The sequence below is a fragment of the Pterocles gutturalis genome, unplaced genomic scaffold (genome assembly GCF_000699245.1).
Source record: "Pterocles gutturalis isolate BGI_N339 unplaced genomic scaffold, ASM69924v1 scaffold37858, whole genome shotgun sequence".
Classification (NCBI taxonomy): domain Eukaryota; kingdom Metazoa; phylum Chordata; class Aves; order Pterocliformes; family Pteroclidae; genus Pterocles; species Pterocles gutturalis.
The window spans coordinates 1-18,465 of record NW_010121820.1 but is presented as its reverse complement, the minus strand read 5'-3'; the positions used below and the strand labels follow the sequence as shown (position 1 = coordinate 18,465).

Genomic DNA, 18,465 nt, shown 5'->3' with positions numbered 1-18,465 from the left:
TGGAAAATCAATGTCACAGGTGAGCAGAGACATCTCTGGAAGTTCCATTCTCTGGGGCACGCACAAGCATCTTGCAGCCGTACGAGGAGATGAGGCTCCATCCACCATGTTCAGCAGCAGGGCAGGGCTGGGCTTTTCACCAGCAGTGTTCTTCACCACGACCAAAATGAGGGTACCAGCCTCTGATGTGCTGTCAGGGACACTTGGCCAAGCAACAGAAGGGGGACAGATTCATGCAGGAGCACCATGTTTGCAATGGTGTTCAAGGATTTTCTGGAGACTGAAACTGGGAGTGAGCTGGAAGAGACTATCGAGAACCATAAAGCTAGAGGGAACAAGCAGAAGCACCTCTCATTTGAGACCCTAAAAAAGAAACCAAGAACCTCCAATCTCCCTGTCCCGGTCTCTGGAATCACAAGGGCTGGGTCCTCTTCATTATGGTGATCCCATTTATTAAAACCTATTTCCATGTGGAAAATTTGAACAAAATGCTCAAAAGTATGGGAAAAGGAGAGTTAAGGCACAGGGAAGAATGTCCTGAAGGCCAGAGACAGCCTTATTACTAAACTGAAAGTACCTACTAGCTGTAGTTGTCCACCGCTAGCAGTGTCCATCACACGCATTTACATGTAGGGAACAGCTACAGCAGCAGGTGCTTTGGGAAGCAACACTCAAAGCTATGCTGGGTAACATATCCTGCCTCAACATAGCGTGATCTGTGTCACCAGAAGGCTCTCTCTCATCAAGGACATTCTGGAGAAAATATCACAATTACAAGCTTTGGGACAAATGTAAGGAGTAACGGGAAAAGTTCCACAAATCATGCAGATAAAGGTGGCTCCAGCAGGGAAACACCAAGTACCTTGACAAGCTACAATATGCCATCAACTCTCCCTGCAGTTATTTCTCATTAAAAAAAAATTCAATTAAAAACCTCAAACTTAATTTGAAAATAGCTTTGAAAATGTATATCCTCATTCAATAGGAACTTATTTTCTTTTAAATACCAGGTAAGTCAACAGAACTGGATGGGGTTTGGCAGGCTTACGGCCCCAGCAGTCAGTTGAAGGGATCCTGAGTAAGACTGCAAGACCTTCTAACTAAATTGCCTTCAGTTAAAAAAAAAAAAAAAGGAAAAAAAATAAAAAAAACCCCGTTTCTAGTACCAGCATAAACCAAACATGAAGTCCAAGATGAACCAGGAGCACCAGTTCTGTTTCGAGTGGCCCAATTACGTTCCCTCCCTTTGCCATCTGCTGTTCCAGTACGCCCGTTTCCAGTCCCTCAGCTGGCCCAGTCTCTGGGCAGCAGCACACCACCACCCGCACGGCCAGCGCTGTTACAGGTCCCCTGCTGAGCATCCCACCGAGGGTCTCCATTTCTCCCATTCTCACTTTTGACCCCCAAACACTTTTTTTTTATTTATTGCCCTTTTTTATTCTTTGCTGTCTCCTGGGATCCTTTTGCTGTAAAGGCTCTTCTGGCTTGGTTAGGGAGAGCTGATGGAAGTGGTGGAAGGGGAGAAAACTTCTGAAGAAAGTAAGAAGCACAAGTCATTCCTATACAACAGACCCCGCATGCATACAATTAGAAGAGTTCAGTGGTCTCCACGGCATGCTTATATAATTTTTAATAACATTTAATATATTTGATCAATTTATTTAGTCCAACTGAGGCATGGCTTAAAATCCACCCTTAGAATCCACTTGCGTAGCAGGCAACCCAGCAGACAGCTACTGAAGTGCTGATCCAACGTAATTTCTTCTTTAGGATGAAAATCTTTCCTGTGCGGGTGGTGAGGCAGTGGCCCAGGTTGCCCAGAGAAGCTGTGGATGCCCCATCCCTGGAGGGGTTCAAGGCCAGCCTGGATGAGGCTTTGAGCAACCTGGGCTAGTGGGAGGTGTCCCTGCCCATGGCAGGGGGAGGCACTGGAGGAGCTTTAAGGTCCCTTCCAACCCAAACTATCCTGTGATTCTATGAGCACACAGAAAGTGTCCCCAAAAGGGCAAACATAAAGAACAACCAGCGAGCAGAGGGCAGGGGATTCCCTCTGCTGTCTGTGAAAGAAAGGACAAGTCAGGGCCCTTCAGATGCACCCCAAAGTCCTGTGCCGCTTCTCCTACGCCCAATGACACAAGCTCAGCTCTTCTTATCCAGATTACAAACCAGGGCTCAAAGCAACCCTTAATAAATACCAGATCACAAAACCTCCAAACCTCACTCAACACCACCAACTGCGCTCACCACTGCTTGCCAGGACCTACTGCCCATTAGTCAAGGCCAGGGAGTAAAGGCGCTCCACCAAACCCTTCACTTCAAACCACCCAACTTTTTTATTACGTTTTTTAAGTAGGATCCAGTCTTTAATTCCCCTTCGGGAAAGGAGCAAGAGGAAGAAGGGTCTGTGTGCTTGTTCCAGAGGGAAAGAGGGAAGGAAAACTGGGGAGATTTTGGCTGCTGCTCAGTAATGGCACATTGGAATGAGACAGGACATAGCTTGGGGTATCTGTGTAAGATTTCTAGAGACAGAGAGGACAGAGAGCATGTTCCAGCATGAACTTAGCCCCTGAGGGACTGTCTGGGTGGCAAGAAGCCCAGAACCACCACCCATCCTGGCCCTGTTTTCCATTACCTCAGCCCACACACACTCCCTTCAACCCTCCTGCCAGCCATGCTCCAGTTGCTCCTCTCCACAGGTTGCAACAGCGGCTGAGCACAGGGAAAAACAACAGAGCCCCATACTCATCACACCACTTGCAGTCCTAGACACCATTTTGGCAAGCTAGTTTCATTCACAGGAGCAAACAGAACCCCGAAACAGGCCTAAGGTGGCCACAAGCCCTCTTCTTCAACACCCCAAGGATAAGACACAGACCAGGACCTCCTGAAGCTGGAAAAGGTGGCTTTACTGCAGGACAAAATTCTTCTATTATCACCCCCTCTGAAATCAATGCCCAGAGACTTGAAGACAAAATAGATCCACATGGACACTGTGCAGCACAGGGTAACACCACCAGTTACCTGTTCATTGCAAGAGAGGTAAGAGAGCATGGAAAAACAAAGAACAGAAGGGTCCTGCAACGGGAAAGGCCAAGAGACAGCCTCCTGGAGAGATGTTTTACCATCTTGTAAAGGGAAGGCGAGTTATTTTCCCATGGCAGAGTGCGAAAGCCTGTATCTGCATCAATGGGCTTGATCACGTACCTTCATACTCTCAGATGAGCCATCCTAAAGGACCAGGATGACACAACTCAGCTATCAAAACATTACAGCTTTGTTGCAATCATGCCATTATTACTGTGGTAAAATGTTTGAACTCTGCAGAAAGCCAAGAACAGTACTTCCAACAACCTGTATCTGGTACTTGGGATCTTCTCCTCAACAGGGATTTTCACACCTGAGCTTAAAGTGAGATTTTTTTAATTCAACCTTTGTGGCTCCATTCATAGAAGCAGAAGAACTGGCAGCTGCATGCGAATATCCTACAGGATACAGCTGCACAGCCCAGCAGCTCCACAGCACTCATCGGATCGCCAGTCCCACCAGGAACAGTGTCTGGAGCCGTGACAGCAGCAACGGGCGAGGTCTGTTCCTGGGAGGGACGGCGCAGCCAGGCGCAGGGCAGGGGACTGCCATGCTGACCACTTTTCACACCTAGAGCTGTAAGGATGTGAACTGGCAGAAAACAGTGAGCAGACTAACCAGGGCCATGTAAAGTTACCATTTTTATGCTGTGATGCAGATGCCTCATGATGCTTAATGGCAGCCTGACAAAGATTTAACTTACATTATACCTTGGCTACAGCCCAGGAATGCATTTTCCTTTAGAACTGCCTGTATAGGCTCCATCTTCCCCCTGCAATCCTTGTGCCAAACGCAGCTGCACCCCACAGACCTGCTTTGGTCAGTGACCTACAGACAGACAACACCCTGGCTTTTCTTAAATGTTTAATACTCCAAATATTTTATTGGCCGGATAGCCTCTTACTGAAATTACTGTACAATTTTCACTTGTTTCAGCCAAAATTGAGGGCAATTTTGCTTAAATAAGCCTGTCTGTGCCATTAGCTCTATTTCACCAGGGAAATTTGGTCTCACTTGTGCATATGACACCATCTATTGACATAACCCCACTGAAACAGCCATTTCAAACCTTTATGCTCTGCCATTTCACATGCTGCAATTATACTGAAGCTTAAATGAATTTCTGACACTACACTTGCACTGTGTTTTGCTTCTCTACCATGCACTTTGCTTGGCTTTGTTTTTCCAAAAAGTATTTGCTTCTGGAGCCTTGCATTGGTTTCCATCATGCCCAGAATCTCAACTATCAAAACTAAGGGTTTGATAATAGCAAACCTTAAAAATATTTCCAATTACAATTTTACAAACCAAATTATATATTCTGCTTCTAGAGTAACCTGAAAAAAAGAACACCCAGTAAAAAAAGACCCCATGCCCGATTAGCACAACCCAACAAAGGTTTTTACCATGTCTTGTGAAGACAATTGCTGTAGCACCCCAACTGTGCAGGTCCTTCTACTGGAAAAAACCTCAACCTGCTAAAGCCTGCTTCAGTGCCCTTCTGTTCTCAAATAAGATTTTTCTGCTGTGAAAAATAAGAGTCAGTTGCATTAATTCTCACACAAAGCAAGGATTAAATCAGTTTAATAGTTACCATACAACTGCTGAAATGTTTTAGAGTATTCTGTCTTCATACCATTACTGCAGTTACTACATACAGATAACAGCATTCAACCATTTGAAATGAAACAACATTTAGACAAGAGCCCTTAGGAAGAGTTTAGAGCCAAGCATGACATCCACACTTTCCTTCCCCTCCATCTGAAAGTGTCCTTACACCTTGGCATTTCTAGTTTATATTAGACAACCAAGAAAGGTCCAAAAATTTGTTTTAACTTGGCCTCTTAGTATCATTGGTGGTCAATAATCACAAGAGACTGAAGGAACTGTGACAGGACTACCTGCCCATCTGAGCTTTTGGGATTTGCTGGAGATTAGCTCCTCATCATTCCCAGGAATTTATCCACTAGCATTGATCGCCCTCAGTGAGCTCTCTAGGCACACCCAACAGCATTCAAGCTAATTCTCTTCTCTGCAAAACCCTCACAGGAGTCATGTGAGACAACCTCAGAGGAACAGCACAGCCAGCAATTCCCAAATCAAAAGTATTACATTTTACAAGTGGAGTCACAAGCCCTACAAACTCAGTTGTTGGAAACCATAAACCAAAGAGCAACGAAGCGGGTCAGAAATCGAGATGCAGGAAAGGCTGTTTTAGGCAATTATATAATTAGTGGTCACTCCCAGACAAGAATAAAGTCCCGCTTACCACTTAAGTCCTCTCACCAATCATCTGCTCTGCAGCTGTAAAGCTCATGGAACTGGAGTAAAGATTTTTTTTAAAAAAGCTGATAACATAAATGAGACTATCTGCTGTGTAGTTGGTAAAGAAAAGTAACAAAAATACTTAACAGTAGTTCCTATGAGAGCTTTAAAGCCCTGTTATCTTCTGGGTTTAGTATGAAGACTATCCCCAACCCGTAAAAAAAGAAACGATAGTACTTTATTAAAATACTAAATTTTATTTTTTTTCCACGTACATTTAGTCTCCCCACCATTTCCATTTGTCTGACCACCACCACCACCATGCCTTATCAAAACATTCCATACATACTTAAAATGAAGCTGAGGGTGGAGTCCCGTCTTTAAAAACTAAACAGGCATTTTGGACAACACATTCTTGGCAAGGTAATCTGGATGACATTTATCAGACACGGTAGGGAAAGCTCTTTCAGCATTTGTAAAAAGGACAGCCAAATAATGGTTACAGAAATAAGACTGCAGATTTTAATGAACTGTTTAAACTGTTTTCTTTTCTTACAGAGTCTGTCTCCACTGCCAGAGAGCTTGAATGACCTGGAAGTGTACACAAAAAGTTAGAAGTTGAAATCCATTTTTCTAATTATTTTCAGTTTACTATCTCCACTTACTCCACAAAATATTGACATTATACTACAACAAAAAACCACATTCCTTTCAGAGAAAAGTTGAAAGCAAGATGTTAGGTCCTTCTGCTAGAAGACTGTTATTCACTGTAAGTCACAATAGTAAGAATTCCGTGAAGGTAAGCGAGAGGATGGGTGTGGACCAGCTAGGCAAATATTGGCTGAACTCTGCCTACCCTGGCTAATGTCAGACCAACTCCAGTAGCTGAGGCTAACTGCTTTTAAACATTCTTTCAAGAACCTATCAATTTGTCCATCAGACAAGTTTACTCTGAACCACTGAAGGAAGCAGGAAAGCATAAGGAATTCTGTCACTGGAATGAAGTTTCACCTTACAGGAATTTTGATAGGGAAATCTAAGACACATTTTAGCCTAGTATATGTTGAGTAATAACTAATTCAGAAATTTGCTTCCTGATACCACCTTTTGGCTTGCCCTCTTACAAGAGTTCAGTTGACTTTGGGAGAAAAATGTAGAAAAAAAGCCATAATCATAATTGCAAAACAGTTCCCCCTCCCAGACACCCTTCCCAACAAAAGGCTGAACAGCAGACTGGCCTAGGTGGCCAAATTCAGCAGCAAGGAAAACCACAGCTCATTTCCTTAGCCAATATGGTGCCAAAAGGAAAATTCTGTGGGTTTAGTAAGCAAGAGATAATTTACCAACCATATAAAAGCTGGAAAAATGTAATAAAATATTAGCTTTCGCATCTTAGCCAACTAAACCCTTAAAAGCGTTCCCATCTATTTAATTTGAAGTATTGTTCGTGGTTTGTAACCCTTTGAAACAGTCCAAAGCTTGTAAAGATTAAGAAGTGGAAAAGAATCCCTAAGTCAGGTTATAAAAGCTTTTGGACTTTATCAAGTTCCAATAAATTCAATTACCTTCTGATCCTCCGTCCTGAAGCAATTCTTAACATAGTTGGCAAATTTGGGTTCCAGCTTAGGAAGGGAAGAACCCTATTTTGAAAAAAGCAAGCTTTAGTGTATGCAGGTCATTTAACGATTCCAATAAATAACTTATGAAGCTTAAAACTTTGCAATACACATGGAATTTTATTGAATTCACCTTGCACCATCCCAAATTAATCTGTTTTTACAACATTTTTAAAAGTCTGCTTCTCTACAGTAGCCATGTAACTCTCACAGGAGTGCCTAAACATCAAAATGGCTGTACAAGCATCTTTGCTCATGCTCAAAAACATAAAGAGCAAGCATTCACCACTTCAGATGACCTTGTTTGTAGTCAATGTTTGTATGCTATTCAGATAAATTCAAAAAACTGTTCTGGAGACATTTGCTTGTATCTCTGAAACTGTCTTTGCAGACTCAGTAATTCATGGATCTAGGTTTAGCTTCATGTGTCCTCCCATCTCCGGACAAAACACAGCACACTATATTAAGAGACATCAATTTACTTTCACGTGCCCCACAAGCAATATTTTTTCCCGTTTTTAGGTCCATCAGTTGAAATATACCTAGCCTATTATGACAGTACACTCAGCTCCTGCTCAGCACATTGCAGAAGACAGCATTTTATGTTCAAAGGAAACAAAGCTACATTGAAACTGCAATGCTGCAACCAAAACCCTTGGATTTGGACAATGTCTTACCCCTGGATTCTGTCAAGTACTGATGTTTTTCTATTAGCTTGTCGACATCTACTTACTACATAATACAGCAGTTGCGCTCTAGTAATTTAATAAGATAATAAAGTAACTTTTTAAAGCTGCTAACTTGCTGGCTGTCAGCCATTGTATATGCCAATACACAAACCTTTGTCTTTCCGAGGTATGCTCTAGCACTGTCTTGAAAAACATTTAATTTAAGCTGCCTGCTATTGCTTCTACATATTTGTGCTTACACAGCATTTCCCAGTAAAAACACTCTTCAGCAACAGAAAGTACATTCTAACGCTACTTGCCAGTTATCTGGTCTGCAGGCTTCCCTCCATCAGGGCATCTGTCTATTGTGAGCAGCTAAGTCACTTCTGCTTACACTGCAGAAACTACACTAATTGTGGCTACTCCGAGTCGTGCAAAAACCCACCCTAGCATCCACTAGATCCAAGAGGTTAGTCTGACCTAACAGAACAATATCATCCATCACCGTCAGGTTCACAATTTCGGAATATGCATTTCAATCCTGATCCCAATCTGTCATTGCTCACTCTGTATCCACTCTATATTGAAACACTTTTTGTCTTATTTTGCATTCCTGGTACAAAAACTGCCTCCAGATATCAAGAATCTAAGCAGAAGATTAGTATTATTTAGGTGACTTGATTGCCAGTGTAAGCAGCAAAAAAGTTTATCATCTCAGACCAAAGTAAAAAACCCAGAATTCATAGCACCGACATCCACATAGGTTTTAGCCAAAAAATAAATGTCCAAAAAAAGAATCTGTTCAGTCACAAATGAGCATATGATCTATAAGCATACTCCTGAGCTAGCGAAGTAAAACCAGAGCTCGTATAGTCTAGATGTCAGGTCCTCACTACCACCTATTCTGCAGTACAGGCGTTGTATACTCAACTGCATCCATAGCTAACACACACATTTCCAAACTTGGCTAAGGGGCAAAGAACTGCTATTACCTGCTGTACTTCTATCCAGCCAGCCTACAACTAAAATGCAGTTTTACTTTTCATACTGAAATAGAAGCCAAGAAGAACACCCATATGTGTAACTGTGAACTGCCAGTCAAAGCTGATAGCAACCAAAAGCTGAGTGACCTTCCTTGGACCTTCAGAATATGAATCATCCATTGAGGGGACATTAATTAACCTCAGATCTCCAGTTCAGAAAGCAAACGTTTTCAGGTCTTCATTAATGCATATCACAAGCACCTATCTCCCCCTTCTGGAAGTCCTAAAGCCTTACAAGCATCCAGATATTTAAGTTGGATACTGCTTTAAAGACCAAGCAATTCCAAGCATGCAAAGAACTCTGCTTTACTCTAGTTGCCCAAAATAAAATGTGTATACTAGTTAAGACAACTTTATAATAAATACCACCCCAAGTTTGTTGCTTTGTTTTTTTGTTGTTCTGTTGTGGTTTCGTTTTTTTTTTTTTATTATTTTAACCAAGAGAGTTCACTAAGAAATACCAAATTACTCAACACCACTACTGGAGGAACACAAAAACTAAGTAGGTGGTTTTGTTTCTCCTGAGTACAGAGGCTTCTTTTAATCCCAAATGAGTTTTCACTTCTCTCTGAGCTTCGACACCACACTCTGGTAACAGCGCAGTAATCAGTAACATGTAACCATTTCTTAAAAACATCCGATTCTTCTCATTTATGGAATTGCAAAAATAAGGCTGACAAACCACACGTTTCTGAAAACTCACCTTATCTATGGACGCTTGCATTTTTGCTTTTATCTCCTCCAACGACAGAGGGACTTTTGGTGTTTTTGGAGTTAGAGATTTATCCTTCTTGGAATCTGGAGTCTGAAAATTATTCATTTTATTAGGAACTTGCACATACATTAAGCTGCTGAGTATAAAAGAACAAGTTTTCTATAAACAAGAATGTTAAAACTTACTGTAGAATTTACACAGAATAAAAGAATTAGCTATCACATAGCTAATAGTGATAGTTTTCAAAACGTCACAGGAGTTAAATGTGTGCTTTTAACACATTCCTCAGAGAAAAGGAAAAGAATAACATTTAAGTCTGGAGTTACTACAGTTAGCATAGCTACCATCTTACACTTCTGGGCAGGTGCCTACTGTCGTGGCACTACACAGCTCTTTCTCCCAACAGAAATGAAACTGAAAATAGCCCAGACACTCAGAGATTTACAGTATATCCTGCAACCGCAGGCAGATCAGGTCATGCTTTAAAAAGGCACACATCTGCACTGGTTTTCAGATGCTATCCTTGCATCATCCATCCCACACTAATTTCTGTATCAACGTTCCCTGCATGCATGATCAAGCACATGCAGCAAGGAAAAGCTGCGTAAGGAAACCTGACAACTACAAAGCAACTGAAAAAGAAAACTGCAGCTTCTCAAATGGTTCAGTTCAGTGAGACTCCTTTATTAGCAGCAGCCTCTTATTGTACTGCAGTGGCAACACAGCACTCATCCTCTTCTAGAACCAGCTACATAAAAAAATAGACTTGTATTTAAAACTGTAGGATCACTGATACAACAGACAGTAAGTCTTATTTTGAATCTTGTCTGTTGTAGTTATGTATTGATCTCTGAAGAGTTTCAAAGGGCAACACGAAGCAATGAACAGTATCCTCAGCGTGCTTTGTATTAAAATCCAAACACCTAACTTCATCATTAGTTCATTATTTAAAGTTACTGCAAGGCAAGAAAACTAGCTTCCACACAAGAAGCTAGTTTTAGCTACAAGCTAGCACATCTGGTTTACTCAATTGTCTTCACTTTCACTCACTTTTGATTTAGATGCTGGTGTGGACGGCTTAGAGTCTTTTCCATTTTGCTTTGCTTTCTGCATATTTTTTCCTGGAGCCTCACGGACAGGCTGAAAATAAAGCACTTCAGTTCATTTGCCACGAAAAAACTGCTCGTAAATGTTAAGCTTGTTAACATTATACTCAAGACTTAAGTGACAAATCCGTACTATTTAACCTCAAATAAAAAAAGCATTCTCATTGTCCAGGCAACATGATCAGCGTCCATTATTTAACAAGTACATATGCTACAGGAACTCAAACGAAAAACAGTTGGTGCAGCACAATACACATAAACCAGACTGAGTTTTGTTGTGATGCCATACAACTTATGTGTGACCTCCACTACATTTTCCTGATACATCATATCTTCCCTCAGGTATTCACCACACAGACTTTTGGGAGCAGATACTGCACAGGATTAATTCTAGATGTCACTGCAATTCCAAAATATGACTCAGCGCTACCTGTTTTTTTGTGACATGACCATTACCTCATTTTTGGCATTTCATACAGCAACATCATCTGGGATGTGCGTGGGCAATGCCCCATGTATATTTAAGAATTGGATTTTTGTCTTCCTATATAAATCAAGTGACCATTTCATTCAGCCTCACTAGATTTGATTAGATGGCAGGAAACCTGCCGTTCAGATTGTCTTTACCAGGCCTTAAACTATGGTGCACCATCACCTATAGAAAATCATTAGGACAGATCAGCATATAGTAAAGTGAAACGTTTAAACATTTGCTTCGAAACAGCAGATATGTAAATATAAATTCAAGCAAAACTACACAAGTTCAAAACAATTACTACTTTCTACCTCTGCAGTTGCCAAGCTGTCCTGCAGGTTATTTTACACCAGGTGGCACTCGAGGGCTGACGCAATTTCACATTCAAGCACTCAGCTGCCTGAAGTGAACTGTTTCCAATGGCCTCACACATTTAGATCCCTTTTTGACTAAAAATTAGGTTGTTAAAAAGACCTTTCTCACAGCATGCAGAACTAATTGGAACAGCAAAGCACAACCTATGGATTTTATTTGCCCCCCAATAGCCATACAGAAAATCATACCAGTCTGACAACTGCACATGTATGCTGCCAAGAACCCAGCCAGCCCTCTGCAGCAAAGTAAATAAAACACAGACTGGATGTGCATTCACACTGGAGCGCTCTAACATCCTATTACCATATTTTTATACAGACTTAGTTAAATCAAAAGCATCCCATTCACACATTCCAAACAGCTGTGCATAAAGTTGTTGATTTAGGGAACTATCTGCCCAATTACTGTCATCCACTGTATTGATACCTAGTCCACTATAAAACAGAACAGCGCTCAAAGAGGACACTTTAATTAGCTTCTGCTTTACAATAAACGCTGAGTTCAACCTAAGCAGCTATTTTACTTACACAAACACTTCTGCTTTAGGGGTCTTCATATGAATCCTCAAAGATGACTCAAAATCAGGACAGATAATTAACATCTACTAGTAAGTTAAGAGGTGTTGGCACTTGCTCCCCCTGTCTGAATAAACTTAGCTGCAGATATTAAGTCCATCTGGTGTTACCACTCACTTCAAGTTCATTAAACAGGTTGTTTAATCCTTCATGGGTAAAGAGTATCATATATATATATATATGCATGCAACTTACTTTCTTCATTGGCGTTTTAATTTCTTCCTCATCATCCTCTAAGTCATCCTCATCACTACAATGAGAAAGGTAGTTACTCACCATAACTCAGTCATACTCACAGCTTTAACCACATTAGGAATTAGTCTTCGCCCCCCCAATAAAATGTTTCATTCATGAAAGAAGCAAGTGATCTTCCCAAGTCTACTTTATACCTTGTTTAACACATGGCAATGTGTTAGGTCAAATACTCCACTTACTGCTGTTCCAGCAGTTAAATGTGTTCCCTTCCGCTTTAACACTCAAAGGACGTATCTTAGGACTTCCACTACCGCTAATAAAGAAACTTTAAGTTTGTTAGAACTTAATGAATCACTGGTTTCATAACCCAGTATGACGTATTTGAATAACACTTTGCATTGTGGAGATAAAACTTGAGGTAATTCTGTTTTTTTTTCTAACCAAGATAAAAAAGTACCTTGCTCATTCAACATGCAGCTATGTCACACAATTCATATTATGGAACAGTTAACCCTGTATTTCAAAATATATTATCAAAACAATAATACATACTCATCATCCTCCTCCTCATCTTCATCATCATCCTCATCTTCTTCTGATAATTTTGCTTTTTTCTTAAAAAAAGATCAAGTATGTTAATACCATTTCGCCTTAATAAACAGCAACCTTGATCTAAAACAATTTGTAGCATAATTACAGCTCTTCCATCAATTTAGCTAAAAATCAACAAGTTACAGCTGCCAAGTCAAAAGCTATTGACAAATTTACAGCATGCTCTGAGCATATGAATGTTTCCTTCTACAATACAGAGCTTCAATCAGCATCTAAACTCTTGCAGAACACTGATGCTTACACTAGAATCTGCACACATTCAGTTACTGCAGCTGACAGATCTTCCACATAAAAGTAGCCCTCATATTAGGCCCTCCAGCAAAGCTTTGGAAACTATCTGTACTGAACTACACTTCTGTAATTTAGTACCTGTCAAGACCCAAGTACAAAATAATCCTTCGCCACAGATGCCAACAAACCACTTATTAAGGAAATCATAGCAAGCCATCTAACTGCTCACTCCTAGAGGCAGTGTTAACACCTAACCAAAAGTAAATTCTGCAGACAAGTTGATTTAAAGTATATATACCTGGGGTGTTTTAGCTCCTCCTCCACTTGCTGGTCTCTTTGTCGAAGTGTTCACAATTTTTGTGTCATCTTCCTCATCGTCCGATTCTGGTTCTTCCTCTAATGCTGATTAAAAGATGGCAATGTGTAAAAAAACCCACATAATTTAACAATAGTTAAAGATTGCTAGTAAGGAACAAACAGGAGAGTTATCACCCACAACTATACAGGCGAGGTCCTGTTGAGGTGCTGACTTGATAGGAGGAAGCTTCCCACTAGCAATCTAACCCCTGAAATCAGAGACTTTTCCATTTGACCATATGCAGATACTACTACATGGAAATCCAAAATGGGTGAACAACATGCATACACTCACAGAAAAGACGACACAGACAAGAATAAATTTTTCTTCATTTGTAAGGAGACACATCTAAGAGAAGTTCTAGAGAGAAAGATCAGTTTCAAAGAGAATTTTATAAAGGAGAAGGCCAGTTGTGGGCTTAGTTATCAGTACAAACTCAGGCACTCATTTCACAGGCACTCTTCACACATCCTCAACTGGTAAGAAGAAAGCTCACAGCTTTCTGCTGTAAGACACTAACACGGGGAACATAACATCCATTTTTAAGGAGAGAAATTAGTACTCAAATTGCGAGGCTGACAAACTCCCCTTATCCATACAAAACAAGATGCAACAAAAGGTATGCAACTCTGAACTCCCCTGTCCTACAGTTAGTTACCTCACACATTTGAGGACAGGGAATTAGACTAAGAGGGTCAGTATGGGAGGAAGTACTGCTTCAGATACCAGATATAGCACTCAAGTTCTGTTGGTGCTGACAGGCAGCGAGATCACATATTAGTAACCAGAGTAATACACACCTACGAGATGTTGACCACTGACGTAAACAGGCCCTGAACCACATTTCAACCTCAAGACCACCGGTGGTGTGATCTCAAAGCCACCTAATGAAACCTAAGGAAAAAAGCATTGTTATTTATTCAAGTATTAAAGGCAAAGTGTGCTTAACAGATAATCCACTCTAATGAAAGCCAAGAGCACCAAGATCTGTAAACTCCAAGGCTAATACAGTTACTCCAGTTTTCCATCTGACAGAATATTCTGGAAGTGTTTAGAGTGAAATCAGGGTCAATGAGCCACAACAGGCTCCACTACACTCTCACTGCTTATCTAAGTAAAGCACACTTTTTGAAGCCAGACCAATCCACATTTTGTTTCTACTCATCTTGGCAGCAATGCCAATTTGAATATTACCCACCACAGTTGCCCCCAGCATGGTACAGTTCCACTTGTACAACATTAGCGACACTGATTCTAATTACATACCAGATGGCAGGAAAGACAAGTAGGGTGCCCTTAAACCAAGGAAGGGTAGCAGTCATCTTTAGAATCTCTTAAGAGCTTGCGAGCTGCAGAAAAACTAATTTTTCTCATCCCAGGCTCAGGGAAAGCAATGCAGGCTATATGTGCAAGTGCTTGCAAACCCATATGTTCGCATACATAGAGATGACCTGCATAATTACTATTGCTTCTTTAAAAAAATGCATAGTTTGAACAAGTCTATCATCTCCACGTGACTAGAGTAAGTCACAAGGCACAAAAATATATGTTCAAATTTAGCTTTTATTTACTACACAAGCCAAAACTGACACTTGTCTGAACACACTGACCACTGTGCAGTTTCACTAAAACTCCATCAACCAAAACGTTTTGGAACTAGTCTTTTCCAACCAAGACCCAACTGATAGTGAATTTTCCAAGTTCCTGTACTTACCGTAGGCTGCACTGACATTTTCAGAGATGCCAGTACTACTTTAACAGGGTTGCCTTCGTAGTCCAATGCTTCTGCTTCTACAACGTGTAATTCGTCTTTGGCTCCAGCCCCTAAAGTAACCTGTGAAGTAATGAACAGCATACATTCTGAGAATCTTCACAAATATTTTCAGGTCTTTTAAACAACGTTCACTCTCCTGCATCTCTGAAGACTCAGTTTGTATTTCTGAGTGCTCATGATTCAGTTGCACTCCTCCCAAACCAGTATCCGCTTTCCCCATAACACTGGCACTTGCAAGGTGCAACTCAAGGCATGTGTTTTGATGAGGGTAGAAAGTAAACCTTTTGCTACTGGATTATTGCATTGAAATGTGTCAGCAACAAGTCCAGTCAGCACTGAAGCCAACTGAAGGGAAGCACAAGCCCATGCCTAGAGGAAGGGAAACTGCTATCACTACTACAGAATCACAGCCTTTCTCCTTCCCCTTCCTGCCATGTTTCATCCACCAATTGGTTCACTTATCACACTACACACTTTTTGTTTACTTGACATTCAATAAGGAGTTAAGTCTTAACAACTGCTCAGTTCAGTACTGCCATTTATGCATATGCCTTCTGCACTAATTCAGCAAGGACTGAGAGCTGCTGTCCCAGAGCATTTCCAAACTCAAGTGCCTAGATTCTTTACACTGGGTACAAGTCCGGCACCTTCTGAAGATCCAAAAATCATAGCTGCAGGGAGGCAAGTGAGTGACAGACTTGGGACAGGCCTGAAATTCCAGTTCTCTGAACCTCTGGCATCTGAGTCAAGATCACGTGCAAGAGCTGTGCAAACCAAGGATCCCTTGAAGTACTACAATTATTCCCAAACCAAGTGAACAAGGCTGTTTCCTATCCCAATGCCCATGAAAAGAAAGCTTTTCACCCTCCATGGAAGACGTGGGTGTAAACACTTGAGGCAGAGGCATACAACTCAAATTTCCATTTTCCAAGAGCTGAGGTTTAGGCACACTATAGTGTTCCAGACAAGACATATCCAACTGAAGGCTGAGAAATAGGATATAGGATTCACTACTCCTTGCAAGCTTCGCTACTGTAAATTTAAAGTGGTGAAATTGCTGCTCTGACCTCACCTCTCAAATGGGTTAGCAACAACACTGCATCATTCAGCTGGTGGGACCGCCCACCAGGCCAAGAATTTAAGATCATGCCCTCCACCCCAGTTACTCTTCTCATTTACACCAGTTCAAGCAATATCACAGCACTATTAATGCAATTACTAAATGTGTGGTAAGTTATCCATTTATCTGCTTTTGTTTCCACACTGGCAGTAAATATGTAACACAGCAGTAAGCATCCCTCTTTATGTTCTCAGCTATCAGTAGGACATAGAATCATAGAATCATTAAGGTTGGAAAAGACCTCAAGGATCATCAAGTCCAACCCAACACCATCTACATCTACAGAAACCCTCATGGCACTCTCTACCTCTACATGCATCAATCCTCCTCTCCTTTCCCTTTTATCCTTTTTTCTCCCCACCTCATTCTGTACCTCATCCAAGTCCATTGCCACATCCATATCTTAACTGACGTGCGCCAGTCAATCTTTGATCAGTTACTGTGTATATTCCAACATCACACCACCTTTCTTCAGCTCCTTCCTCTGCTTGCCAAGGCATTTTCTGTTTGTAGCTATGTCTAAGATCTTCCAAGCCTCTTAGACATTTCCAGTTTGTCATTTGTTATTTCAACCCTCATTTCTCCTGTATATCATCTTTGGTCAGCTTATTGACAGGTTATTTTTTTCCCCACAACCCTAAAACTTAAGTACCAGTATGCATCCAATCTGCTTCATCTCCTGTGAAGAGCGCACAGCATCAGAAGAGACGCTCTAGGTTATTTTCCAGATACAGGATCTTTGGATAATGCCATACAACTCAGGTAGCCCTCAGTGACTAATTTCACCCACATGACAAACATTCAGACACAAGAAGTATCCACATGAACTTGTCCTACACATACTGTTATATTCTTCCCTCAAAAGAAATTCTAATTAAGAACAAATTAGCCATTGTCAAGTCCAAGCTGCAATTTTTATAAAAAGCAAGGACTGAAGACACACAATTCACAAAACTGTGATGTCTATATTAAAGCATTGTAAGTACCACTGTGAATAAGTTTGATATCATTATACAAGTCTCCTATAGGAAGCAATTCTGCTGTAGGAAATAATCCACAAGAGTCCTTTGTTTCTAGTTATCATTAAGGTGTATCTCTTGGTGTTTAAATAAACACTGTAATAAACAATAAAGTGGAGAGATACTACAACTCTTCAACTCCTTTCCTATGAAGTTGTTGCATCTTATCTTTCTGATAACTAAAAGTAACATGCCCATCCCAGAACAAGAGCCTATGTCCTGCTTGCTATGACAACAGAAAGATCTAAGGACACATTTAAGAACTCTCAGTGTACAAATCCTAATTTCCATGAGTATCCTGCTCAGCAAAGAGTCTGTTAATTATTTGAATGAAAGACAGCACTTCCCAGTTACATACTTAGAGAGGGCAACACAAAGGACAATAAGTCAAAATATATCCCCTCCCAATTAGATTTAGTTATTAGCTGCTTAAAGAAAATAAAACAACATTGAAATTATGTCTGGGGAGTATATGGAAAGGCTTTTCAAAATAAAGTTTCTCATAAAGTCTACTAAAATGTGACCACACATGATTGTTATGAATCTACCCTTCTACTCTCCTGTAGCACCTGAACTATTGCAGCAGAGATAGCAGCATGTTCATTCGGGCTTTAATTCTGCTTAGTATACATTTATTAACTTACTACAAACTCATTTTTAAACTTTTCCGGACCTGTATTGCTTGCTGTAAACAACAAAACATCAGTGGATACCTTATGAACCTTTTTCCCACATAGCACGTATTTCAAGTGACACAGTATGCTCCACTCGCAAAAAAGAAGAGATTGCTTTAACAGATTCACATAAAAACACTTATCGTTAAAAGAAACAAGTTTAATGAAACAAATGTACACGTTAAAAAACTCACTTCACAACACATCACACACCACTGCTTAAAAATCAAAACTGAAAAACCAAACGATACTTGCCGTTCTCAGAGACAACTGATGCTCATTTTCTTCATCATCTACTTTGAACTGATACTCCTTGTCGGCTTTAAGCTCACAGCCTGTGAAAAGACCGTTTAATTATACACATACTGTTTACTCAGAAGCATTATTCATATAATGAATATTCCTTATTTTACAGCTTGCTCCTTCGAGGCCCTGTTCTCGCACAGGAAACCAAGGCGACTCCAAGCACACAAGAGCAACACGTGGGACGGGGAAAATCCCAGGCGAGCACGCGGCCTACCGCCGGCCACGCCGTTCCTAACGGGGCCGTGCCTAACGGG

The 18,465-nt window shown here is 40.9% G+C and overlaps 1 protein-coding gene across 1 annotated transcript; it reads right to left on the bottom strand.

The window, feature by feature from the left end:
- Window positions 1-5,583: 5,583 nt before the first annotated feature.
- On the bottom strand, window positions 5,584-18,247 carry NPM1 (nucleophosmin (nucleolar phosphoprotein B23, numatrin); the record flags this gene model as incomplete). The annotated part of the gene is made up of 10 exons (XM_010077359.1): window positions 5,584-5,940; window positions 6,915-6,989; window positions 9,380-9,481; window positions 10,442-10,531; window positions 12,118-12,172; window positions 12,670-12,731; window positions 13,259-13,362; window positions 14,119-14,212; window positions 15,033-15,152; window positions 18,161-18,247. Coding segments are annotated over 10 exons (828 nt in total), but the record flags the coding sequence as incomplete, so codon positions are not given.
- Between the last annotated feature and the right edge of the window lie 218 nt (window positions 18,248-18,465).